Source organism: Takifugu rubripes, chromosome 11 (genome assembly GCF_901000725.2).
Source record: "Takifugu rubripes chromosome 11, fTakRub1.2, whole genome shotgun sequence".
NCBI lineage: Eukaryota > Metazoa > Chordata > Actinopteri > Tetraodontiformes > Tetraodontidae > Takifugu > Takifugu rubripes.
The window spans coordinates 8384235-8397086 of record NC_042295.1 but is presented as its reverse complement, the minus strand read 5'-3'; the positions used below and the strand labels follow the sequence as shown (position 1 = coordinate 8397086).

General features: G+C 47.0%; 1 protein-coding gene across 1 annotated transcript in view; it reads left to right on the top strand.

The window, feature by feature from the left end:
- rsrc1 (arginine/serine-rich coiled-coil 1) overlaps positions 1-12852 on the top strand; it is a 78600-nt gene that overhangs the window by 62958 nt on the left and 2790 nt on the right. The window contains exon 8 of the mRNA XM_011608412.2: positions 12001-12107. Coding sequence (XP_011606714.1) covers positions 12001-12107 — 107 coding nt within the window. The remainder of the gene's footprint in view (positions 1-12000; positions 12108-12852) is intronic.

The window sequence follows — 12852 nt, the reverse complement described above, 5'->3', positions numbered from 1 at the left end:
CGTAGCCTAGAGTCATGAAAAATTGCGCTAATGTGGAAATCCACATGATGTTGACTGCAATTTCTGTTGACAATTTCCTTATTATATATACAAACACTTATGGAAAAATGGGGCCTTCTAGCTCTGCCTCCTCCTCCATTGTCTTCCCACCTCCATTCGCTGTCATCTGCCATCACCGCCCCTCTCGGGCACTTCTTTATGTCTTGGAGCGCCTCTAAAAGTGGCCCCGATCCCTTGTTACTGTCTCGGTTAGTGGTGCGGTCACAAATCCACACCAACACAAGCAGAACCAGCCAGATCCATCTTCATCCTCTGCCCTTCCTCCCAGCACAGCTAACAGGGAGGAGGTGGGCCACTGCTGCTGCTGCTAAACAACAGATCACCGGGGGTCTCCCGATTCCCCGCAGGGCCACTCGGAGGTCAACACAACTAGAAAGTTTACACTTGAACCGCTAAGTCAACTGAAATGAGAAAACCTTTAAAGAGAACAGAGGGGAGAAGCGAAGAACACAACCACCTACACTCCTCGTTCATAAATAGATCCACATCCCAGACTGGCAGCGCGTTTGAGTTAGCCGAGCCCTAATCGAAACCACCAAAATCTGATTCATGTGAAAGCTATGATATGCAAGCTATTATTGTAGAGGAGCTGCGGCGGTACACAGCAGAGCCCTGTGAGAAAACAGCGATTTTTATCAGCAACCAAGAGAGAGGAGAGGATCAATAACTGCCCCTGTGGTCATCAGTTAACAAAGTAGTGTTCACTTGAAAGGAGTGTTTTGGCTCTCTGGTAAAGGGCAGCCAGATGATGCTAGTGGTTGAAAAAGGGAACATGTGATATGAAAGAGTGTGAGACTGAGAGGGGTGGAGGATTTCTTTGTTAGTTTCTTGCCTTGTTTAGGCTATTAAACCGAGAGATGCTATGTGTTTGCCCGGGAGTCTTTTAGACAGCTCAGCGCATCCAAATATCGGATGGACCGACTGCCAGTGTGAAACGGGAGGTTGCGTGAGCTTCAGTGTTAAACTGGCACTTCGTAATGAACAGCCACTGTGTGCGTGTGTGTGTGTGAGTGAGAGAGAGAGAGGGCTGCGATATGTATCAGATGCATGAAAAAGACGTCCTTAAAAACAATAATACAGTAACTGTTTAGTCCTTTCAGTCAATACTGGGCAGGAATGGGTCAAAGTGATGAGATAAAATGCCTCTGAACCTGTTTTAATAGGATTGTTACTCCCACTTTGTGTGGTTTGAGTTCAACACAGACAAAGAAGTGTGCTAAGGAGCACGAGGGCGCGTTTACAGCCCCTCCTCCACTACAGTAACTTTTATCGTTTACCTGGGATTTAAACCGGTTTCCACCGAAATTACCCAGGAAAGCAAGTTTCCCTCAACCCGAGACAATGCCTAAAAAGTACCTAGTAGAACATTTTAGATTCCCCAGACAGTAATAACAGCTAGGTATCCCACGATGCATTTCATCTCAGCCAGTGACAGCAGCAGCAGCAGCAGCAGTGGAGGGAAGTCCATCCTTCCGGGTCGTGTGCAAGTCCATACTAGCGTACTTCACACTGAGAAATGGCCAACGGGTCAGTACTTCAGTCGCACTTTTTTGATTAATTGTCTCTCTTTCTGCACAAATCATTGGCAGTGGTGTCATTATGGGACAATTACACATATCGAGTTAAAACCAAAGACTGGCGCCTCGATAATGCAATTAATGCTAATCAATTTTGACCAATCACTTAATTATCATGTAATTAAGTTTTTGCTTCATAGAGTAGCGTGTAGTTCATATTAGGCCTTTTTCGCCTCCAAATGTTTTTATTTTAATATTAAGTGCTCCGTTTTAAACATGCTAGCAGGTTAAGTCCTAAATCAATGTGTGATCTCCGTACCGTCTGAGTGGCGCCGTCTCCCCCCGCGTGGCTTCGTTCGCACCTCTTATAAATTCCCCCTGCTTTTTTTCATGCGCAATTTTTCCTCCAGAGTATAATGCTAATAAACGCACCTGTTGCCCTGATATTTCAGTGTTGAATTTTTGTTAACCCCGACTCATTTCCGTGCACCAACAAACTTTGGTGGGGGGGACCTTCGGTTTGCGCAGCCTCTCGGCTGCATACAGATGAATGCAGGTATGAACTGGACATTAGGCTGCAGTTTGCATTTTAGTTCCTTATGCTGCTGTCCCCCCCCCCCCATTACCTCAAAACCGCCACCAGATTGGGAGATCATATATTTTAATGAGACCTATAATAGCTCTTTAACCCATATCATTAGGGGAATATATACCTATGGTTTGCTCTTTTGGCTGTTAAACGATAGGACTGTTTCCCTAATTACGCAGTGTGTAGGACAGGTCACGGGTTGGGTGTGTAACTGTCTGTGTGCGTGCACCGTATGTGTGTGTTAAGGAATTATATGACCATTAAATATTCAGCCGCACCACCCCCCCCTCCCTCCAGCCGCCGCCCACTTCCTGGACCTAGCATCCATTAATGCCTCATCACCATTTAACTAGCTCCGTTGTCAATCACCACAGGGCCTCCATTGAACCAGAGCAGGTCTGGATTTTCCCGTCTTTTCCCCGGGGTTAAAGCGGCGAAGATGCGCGTTTGATAACTCCGGGATACGAAATACCAGTAAAGACACGACTCCGCATGTTTTAAAAGTCTCTCCTGTTCTTTGCAACTGCAGCCCAAATACAAAAGTGCACGATGCACGACGCGATCCCGTTTTCTAATTGAAAATAACAACCAATCCCTGGATAACGAGCTCTTGTACAATCCCAAGCCGTATCCCTTCAGTTGCGGCCTATCTCGGCTGTAATAAAAGACAGGAAATGAGAGGCAAGTGAGAGCGCTGGCTTGGACATTGATGCTTAATGTAATCTGCCTTGAAATCAAATTATTTGACCTGGAAAGCCTAACAATACAAAAACTCCTGCCAGGCTGCTGTTAAATATTTAGCACGTGCCTGTCATGAATACAAATGACGCGCAAATTAGAATCTACAGGCGCGTGACCCCCATATCACACCACAGGAGCACCGGGGTGGGAGGGTGTTTTAAATGTTTTAATTACAAGGGGCCGCGGTGTGGCGCGCCACACCACCGTCCATCGTGGCTACTTGAAGGACAAGCGGTGAAATTCACCCGCTGGTAAACACGTCCGCGCTCTCATCGCATTAGCTAAACACACGGAGATTCAATAAACAGCGTCGGAATTATACTCGGCTATAATTATAGTTCCCAGCATGCTCTTGAAGAGTAGCGTTATACCTTCTTTTAAAGCTATGCGATCCAGCCAAGGACTCCGGGGAGGCGGCGTGTTGCTCTTGTGCACTCTGTGCCGAAGGAAGATCTGTCTTGGTGATTTTGATGTAAGAAAATCTGTTTTGTATCGACCTGGTATTGATTGGCGGAGTTAGCCTCATCTCCTGTCGTTACTTTGGATAAATGGCCTTATTTGTTGTGTTATTATGTTCAACACAATCATGCCAGGAACAGTCAGGAATATTGAGCCGACACTTCATTGGTTTTACGGCTTCTATTAGTTCCCAGAATTAAAGGGATTGTTTTTAGCCGCGCGGTGCTAAAGAGAGCGCCCTAACAATCAATTATGATTCCGCTTTTAAGGTCTCTTTAAACTTATTTCATTTTTCCCCTCCTGATTGAATAATGATTGATTTAGACATGAATAGTGCTACAGATTCAGTCCAGCCATCTCTCTTTTTTTGATTTTTTTTTTTTTTTACCCCCTCTCCTCCCTTTTCATTCAGGTCTGTGGTTCCCTGCACATTGAAATGATTTGTTATGCAAGGCTTGTAAGCACTAAATCACAGTTATGGTCCCAGGGGAAATAAATTTGGCAGAAAATCAGTGTGAGAAGATTTAATTATCACGAGAAGACCTTTTTTTTTTCCTTGCCTTGGCCCAATGAAGCCCAACCTAGCTCTCTCTCTGTCTCTCTCTCTAGCCTTTTCCTCCAGATTTGTTTCATTGCACTCTGATAAGCCAAGCAATTACCGCTTTATTGATTTTTCATCAGCACAAATTTAAAGTTGATCCCCTTCCCTACCCCTCCCCCCCCCTTGTCTCGCCCACCCCACAGGGCGATTAGGTGACCTCCCTCGCGGGCGGCCCCATCAGCAAGTGGAGGCCCAAACTGCATTCTGTGGGAAAACCCCCTATGTTTCTTTGTTGTCCCGGGTTAATGGGATGGGGAAGCTGCTGCTGTCACTCCTGCGGCCTACGATGGAATCATTTTTATGAGGATATCTTTGGAATGACATTTTTGACCTGGTAGCGATTAAGCTATATCCGACCGTAGTCCAGATTACACAGGAATTGACCGTGCGGGCCTCCAGCCTGCGATCACTTGGGTCAAGCAGACAAGTGATTGACAGCGCCCTTTCACTCCCCACTGAATGGTAATCGTTTCTCGGGTCACCCTTATCAATTAACCTTCTACGGGTGGACCTTGCTCCAGATGCTTTTTCTAGATTTACAGTCCATCTGAAGGAACTTTGTCGAGAATCGGACATGGGACGTGACAGTTAATTTAGCTGATGGTTCCAAACTTCAGAATTAAAGACCCTGTGTTTTCCAGTCCCCACTTTTCCTGCGTCTGGATATGATCAGGCACAGCGACGGTTACTCTTTGCAGGCCCACAGGGTGGTCAGAGTTGCTGCGGTTAAACACACCCTCAAACTGTCACGGGTCAGAGTTCTCCGGCATCCTGGGTGGCTGCGGCCACACGTCCCCCCCCCCCCCCCCCCCCCCCCGTCTCCCGTCAGGTGGATCGTTAGACATCAAGAGTCACTTTAAGCCTCTGTGTATGCCAGGTTATGTGTATTTTTGTTGGGGAGGAGGTAAAAGGGCTGCCTGTGTGTCTCTTTATTTCGGCCTGTGTGATGTTGTATTCCTTGAGCCCAGTAGGGGGCGTCAACTCCGTCATAAAACACACAAGAAGACTTCAGTAAAAGTCTTTTGCTAAGTAAATTTTTCAGGGTTGTTTTTCTGCAACTCAAGTTATGGTGCAAAAATGTCTGCAGTTCTATAGTTGCACAGCTAATTAACAGGCAGCGACATTTACTTAAACACTTTTTTGTCTTGAGAATGAACAACATCACTGCAAATTGTGGCGTTGCTGTTTTTTTTTAACATTCCCTCCAGGAAAGCTAAAAACAGACACATGCTAAATTTTATAGCACCAGGGTTATCAGTCTTCATTAGGTGGAGGTGGGCTGCATTTCCCTAATTAATTACTGCTCAAACACACACACGCACGGCCATGACCTTTACTAATATAGTTTGTGGCCGTCTATAGCCCCCCCACACACACTCAAACAGAGTGAAAGGAAGAATCAATTACAAGCTAACTAAGTGAAAGAGTTAGCCGCTTGATGGCTGCATGTCAAGAAGACTATAGGTCACGGTCCATGCACGTGCGTGCACGTGGGCTCCTTGGCGTGTTGACGTCCAAGCCCGTTTCCTGGATTCACATGACATCATTTTCATCTTAAAGACCTGGCCCCAATTAAGTAATGAGCTGCGCGATGTTTTCCCTAATGACAGTGTTGTTCGTAAAAGAGCTGCTGACCAGCCAGCGATCGAAAAAACAACCACTGCACTTTTTTCCTCCCTCTTGCCTGCGCACGCAAACACAGAGAGCTTAGTTTAACGTCAGGTTAATGCGTGTTATTTCTGGTAAAGGGCAGGCCAGGACTTTATATTCGAATCACAGTAAAACGGCGCACCGCCTTTTAAGAACTCCATCCGACAGATTGTAGCAAACAGATCTTGGATGGGATCACGACATGACAAAGTGGCCCATTGACGGAGAAATCCACAGTGATCTTGAAGATCTCACCCCTCAGCCTGTGAAAGCTTCACTCTTTAATGAGATCCTGTGACGCTGCCCAGACTCAGAACATCCACCAACACTCATATTCCTCTTTTTACATGCTGACACACACGCTCACACACCTGGTTTTGGTTATGGACTTTGTTTTTTTTCAGCTGGCTCAGCGGGAACGGTCGGTCATAGCTGGGATTTCAGATTAATAGCCGGGTTATAGTAAATTAATTTTAAACTTTATAGGCAATTAATCTCCCAAATCTATGATTCTGCTGTGATCAATGCATTATTTACAGTATGTTGCGCAGCGGCTATGGTGTCAACAGTGCACCAGTAAACACGTCAGCCGTGATGAATGGCGACTACTAAATGCGAGCAAATGACAAGTAAATAGCCAAGGAGCCATTTTTTAATCTCTAATCCAAACCAGGTATACAATCTGGAATCTCGGTTTGTCGTTTCTTCCAGAAAGCTTTTCTCATCCTGGTTTCACGTGCATTCAAACGTGCAAATAAATCTTCTTCCGCCATTAAGGGCAGTTCCAAACAGCCCACATCCCACATTCATCATCAGTGACTACAAACAGACTTTGTTCCTTCAGTTACTCGTGATAATCTGAGAAATGGAAGGAGAGATCAAGTCAATCCACAGGCAGCGGTTCAGCAGAACCGGGGTCAGCCGAGGTAAGGCAGTTAGGGAGGCAGATGTGCAAAATGGGGGAGGGGAGAACCGCAGTCGGGAGGGATGAGGCAAGATGTGGAAGGAGATAGCCGAGCCGCGGCTCGTGGCTGCCATGTCAACCTGTCATTAGCAGCTTGTTTGGGCATTTAATTCATCATTTAGACCTTTATTGACTGCTGAGTGGGAGATCACTATCACCTGAATTTAGACACCAGAAGGCAACCGGGGGGGGGCTGCTCATTCACAGGCTGCTCTTCCTTTCCCGACGCATAAACATCGAGGCATTTAACACCAGAAATGTGGGCATAGATGGTGCGTTTTCTCATTTCTGGGGAAGGAATATGTCAGATGATTAATTTAAACGGTTATGTGGGAACAGCTGAGAATTAGCGGTGCGCCACAGAGGCCACAAAGCCCTCAGAGACCAGTTGACACGACAATAACAAGGCAAGCACCGCGGGGGATCGCTTGGCCCTGCATTTGCGGTTAAAGGTGCATCATTGGGAGACTGCCTGCGACACACGTGCACGCAGGGTCTCCCGGGAACAGGCTCAGCCACCTGCTCAAGCATCGGACGTCTCCCTGCTCAAGCAGGAACTTACAGACGTATACATACATATGCAGGCACTCCCTGGGGACCTGCTTGGGACATCTGGCTCAGGCTGTGGCAGTCTTTGTGTGACCTGTTGACCCTCTGGCAGCCAGCAGCATCTGCGTCACATCACGCCAGAACCCGACGGCTGCTTTACAGACAATCGGGAGAAAGCTGGTGAGGGCCTAGCTTCATGCCGCCGTTTCCAACTCCAGCGCACGTTGAGGTCCCATTTTCGGATTAAAGCTGTGGGCTGTTAGTTATGCAAATCTTGACACGCGGCTTTGGCCTGCTAGCTATCAATGGGAATCAGCAAATCAATGGGCCTAATAGCTGCTCATTAGCCACTCCATGCATTTCCAGGGCGAACATCATAACCTGTCAGCAGTCCCTAATCAATGGAAGCCAAAAGTATTACCTTACCTCAGCCCCCACTGGACTGATGTTTTTTGCGTCTGACTCAGGGCCCGAGGACCGGCCTGAGCCGCTCCGTAGCATTAATATCAAGACTTTGTCAGAAACATTTACAGTTAAGATCGCTCTTCATTTACATGTTTTAGAGAAGCAATAATACTTAACCTATTGCTTTTTCGTTGTTTTGGCTCGTTGTTCAGTCTAGCTGCCGAGCATGCTCTTCGGAACAGCCTGATGTTTGCGCCCGGAGATTTGCACGTTCAAGACTTTGAAGCAGCCAGGATGCTGCTGCTGTTGCCGCAAACGAGGCTAGGCCGGAGCCCCTCTTTTGCCCCCAGCGTACAGCCCCTGCTAAGCTTAACCCAGCTGTTTGATGCCAAGCACTGCAAGTGTGTGTGTGTATGTGTGTATGTGTGTGTGTGTGTGTGTGTTTACGCAGCTTAGGGGTTACATAAACAAGAGCAGCTAGCCTACAGGTAAGAGCCACAGGAGACCAGACGAGAGAGAGGGAAAGCAGCCGCAGCGCCGGTCTCTTTACCCTGGCGTTCCCCCGGTATTGTCACTTTTGGAGCTGAGAACTCGCTAATGAAGGACGAGCGAGAAAATGACTAAAGGAGATGGCAAACAAACACGCGCACGGAGTCCTTGCATGTTAATATAGTTAACTAGGAGGATGCGAGTGCCGGTGTGTGTGCGAGTCCGCGATGGATCTGGGGCTACCGGAGGAGAGACAGGGAGATGTGGGCGGATGGGGGATCGGAGGCGGAGGCTGGCAGCAGGGCAGTTGGCCGCTGGTGCAGAAAGAGAGAGAGAGCAGGGCAGGGAGGGGGTCGCGCGGTGGGGGTGCCGCCGAGATAAATCATTAGAGACCAGGTTATTGAAAATGCAGGGAGATAAAAGAGTGAAGAAGCCAGTAATTGCCTTAAAGATCAGACTACAAAGCATTACTTTGGATTTTACAAGGCCAGCCAGCAACAAAAGAGCAGTAATTTATGAGCTCAGCGTAAAAGAATAGCATAATTACATTAAAAATTAATGCTAATGAGGGCTAAAATGGGGAAGGTGGTTATTATGAAAGTTTGTATTCATCTTCCCGGGGTTGAATGATGGCTAGTGGCTTGATTAATGGCTTAATTTCTATCAATTAGCAGGCAAAAAAAAAAAAGAAATCTCAACCGAGACGGGCCTAAATTGAGCATTGAATTACACATCTTTACCACGGTGGGGTGGGGGGCAAAGGAGAGGGCATGCTATTGAATCAGTGGAAAACAGGAAGCGCGCACGTGCACGCATGAAAGCCGGACACGGGTTTAAAAAACTTCCACCCGGGGAAGGTATGATGTGTCTGTTCTGTCCTGGAGAAGACAGACAGGGATGCTGAGGGGAAGGGCATCAAATTTAGCACAGATCTCAGTAAATTACTTGAAATTATTCCCAGTTAGGCTGTCTAAATTAAATAATTCACCTTTTTTGAGCTTATCCACTTCTGCCCACCAAGGCCGACCACCGCTCCATGAACTGTTAGCCCTTTTGCTGTAGCCTGGAGATTTAATACATTAATGAAAAGCCTTAAAGCTCTCTATTTACCATTTGATTCCAAAACCATGTCAAAGATTCTCTGCAGTTTCAAATTCAATAAAAGAAGCACTTTTTTTCCAACTCCACAATCAGAGCAGCGCTAATTGAGCCGGCGCACCAGCGAGCTCAATTACTGGAATTCCTCGGCAACGGCAACATATTCAGCCGAGTTGCTTTTGATTGACAAACCGTGGATGGAAGTCAAGTGTACAAAGACACAATGATGTCCTCGCTCGTATGAATGTGCACTTGTGTTGTTGAATATCGCCCCCTTTTGGTGAGGGGGGGAACTGCGCATATCCTCTTCCACGCTGAAGGAGATGGGATGAAATGCGGTTTCATTGGCTGGTTTGATTTTTTTCTCAGCCGTCCTCTGGTCTTAATCAATGAGGTGGACAAACAGCTATTTAGGGAGAACAATAACCTATTGACCGTGAGCCGCTCATCAGCTCAGCTGACTGTCCAAAGAGATGGCGGGAGAGCTCCCTCCACTGTGGACGTGCACGGAAAGATGCAGGTACGGACTGGTATCCGTTGCTGAGCTGCACTTCCTGATCCCCGATTCAAAAATAAAAGTGTTGATTAGCTTTGAGCTCATTAGCATTCGTGCTCGAGCGCCCCAGTGAGCCAGAATTACCTCAGCAAAAAGGAGCAAAAAATCTTTTCGGTCTGTTTCCCTCCTCCGTCTCCCTCTCTCAGCTTTCACTTTTTCCTCCTCTCATCGCCGACCGGGACGCATTCCTCGCGTGGCGACAATTGAGTCGACCTGTTAAATTAATTTGCCGGATAATGTGTCAATATTAAATATCAACTCTGACCTCTCCGGGCTGTTGAGTGCACTCGCCCGGCTGCAGTATCGATCTGCGTCTGCCTCTCAGCCCACCAAGCCTGCACTCAAAGTCCATTATTTTTGATTTTCTCATGAAATTCATATCTTTTACCACTGACATCTGACAAACAGCATATGGAAGTCATTTTATCTACTAATAACAGCTTTGTCAGAAAGTCCGCGGTTTTAATGGATTCCTACAGCGGATGGCTGCTGTCGTGTGCGAGGATGCACGTTTGTGGATAAATGTCACCGCTGGGAAGCGCTCCTTTACGGGAGTTAAAGGGCAGCTAATAGAAGGACTTAAATAGTGAATAATGTGGATCACATGAATTGTTGGTCAGTTTTCTTCCGTTTCCATGTGCAGCAGACTGTGGTTGCACCAGCGTGAAGGACAGGCCGCAGTCTCCAGGAGGATATTGGGCCAGTGTTCATCAGATCTTCATTAAGCAGCCCAGTCAAGGCTGCGCAGCATCTCTGCACACCTCCTCCCGCACAGGATGACAAGCTGATAGTCTGTCAGAGAGGAAGCCTTCATTCCACTTGTCACTCAATTGTCCAATTTTGCAGCGCATTAAAATGAAAACTGAGTTTGTTTGAGTGCTATTATGAGCCATAATAGCCCGTGTGTGTGTGTGTTCGTGTGTGTGTGTGTGTGTGTGTGTGTGTGTACGCAAGCAATATTTAGCAAAGCTTGGCAGTGAAACTGGAACAAATATTCATTTATTCATTAAACACCAGGACCATGACAATTTGTTGTGACACCCTTTCTGTAGTCACTAATGGATTGAATTAATCCATGTGGGGGTGTGGGGGGGTGTTTGCCCAACCCATCGAGTACTAAAATATCCATTCTATTAGCAAGGTGAGGACATTTTTTGGTTAGTTTGGGGTAACGAGCTGGTGGCCTGCAAGTCCTCACAAAGATAGAAGTACATGGAAATGTGTGTGTCAATGAACTGAGCACATTTTGGCTGGTCCTCACAACTTTAAAGGTCGATTTGATGGACTTGTAAGGTTAAATTTAGAGGTAGGTTAGGAGGTGGGAAATGCATCATGTCTATGAAAAGTCCTTACAAAGATAGAAGTACAATATCTATGTGTGTGTGTGTGTGTGTGTGAGAGAGAGAGAAGCTGTGCTTATTAACACCAGCCAGTAATGTGACTTCAGAGTATGAAAGTTTGAAATCACACTTCAATTACATGTGGGAGTACTTATATCCAGTTGTTCGGTGCGCGCGTGTGAGCCCGCTTCCACGACACAGCCGACACGATGGGAGCAGGGAAACACGGATGTCTGCCGGATTGACAGACAGCGAGATGGGAGAGTGCAGGAGAGGACGGATGGATGGGGGAGCGAGGGATGAATATTGACTGATCAGTGGGAAGATTGACAGCTGGAGAAGAATGGGAGCATTCAGACTCCGTCTTGTTTTTCCCTGTCGCTAACTTTCCCGGCACACCTATTTCTCTGCCCTCCTACGCTCCGACGGCCGCTTTTGAATCCTGGGAGTGATTTATTATCCGTTATGCAGGAGCGTGATGTGTTTATATCTGAGAGTAATTTACTGGAAACCCTTCCCGTCTCTTTGTAGGATTGGACAAGCCGGAGTGAAATCCTTTCTGATACATGAAAACCGTATGAAACCTAATCGTGTTTAGTATCCATAATAAAATTCCATTGCGGCGAGTTTCTGTTCATATTTTGATTATTTTAAAATGCATTATCCCGGTGTAATTCACTGTCTGGCTATTACCTTGTTAGTATTTTAGTTTTTTTCCTTTTTGGCTTTGCTCGATGCCCTTGGCTAAGCAGGAATCCTTCTTTGCGGTTGCCAAGATTAAAATAGGGGAATATCGGATATCTCATATTGTGGATGTCACAGAGCATCGTGGAAAAAGATAACATACAATCGCCTCAGCCCGATCCAAATGAAATCTGGCCCCTTTCAGGGGATGACAGGGGATATCCGTGTGTCTGCGTGTGTTCCAGGCGTGTGCGCGCTTTTGTTCACAGGCTTTCTTCTGTCGGAACATGTGTTTCAGAGGGAGTTTCTCTGGAGGAGCAAGTGCGAAGGATAAAGGACATCGAGGCCATCGAGAGTGATTCTTTTGTTCCTCAGGCTTTCAAATCATCCAGGGACGACGTGAAGGTGCGTCCCGTCCCTCTTTCTCTCCCTTCCTCTCACTCTTCTCTCCATCTCTTATTGAATTTACCTCCCTGCATTGCCACATGCCGTCTGTCCGGAGACGGCCCAGACCAAATCAAACATTCACGTGAGCGCCGGGCGTAGCGACCCGAGGCGGCTCCATCAGGCTCCGCGGCGTTCAGGCGCCTCCAGAGCGGCGCAAACACAAAAGCAGCAGGAGGTACAGCGGCGCTCTGTCTCCCCCCTTCCACACACACATCGGCAGACATTTTCAGCAGGCACAGAAAGAATTCACTAGTTTTTATTGTGAAGCCTCATGTCAGTCACCAATCCCCACTCAGAAGCTCATGAGGACAGCCCAAACCAGAATCTGAGATTTTAATAAGATAATAATAATAATAAAAAGAAGAAACACAATTAGCTGTCTGAGGGGAATCTTCCATCGGTGCACTTTGACATTGTGCCCAGTTTTGAGCTGCATCGGTGGTCGTCGGCCTCAAACTTTCTCCGTCTCCACTCGGGATCTGTGGAGCTCTTCGTTCCCTCTCTGACCGAGACTCTTACCTCCCCCAACTCATCCAGCTGTACGAAGAGTCCTGGTTGACCCACACTTCTTTCATGATGAGAGTGTGAATACTCAATAGTTTGTGAACAATACTGGGTTTGAGGTCCTCCTGAGGTTCTGAGTGTAGATTGATGTAGGCGGGAATTCTTTACGTACCCACTGTAAAAGATGGCCGCCGGCACA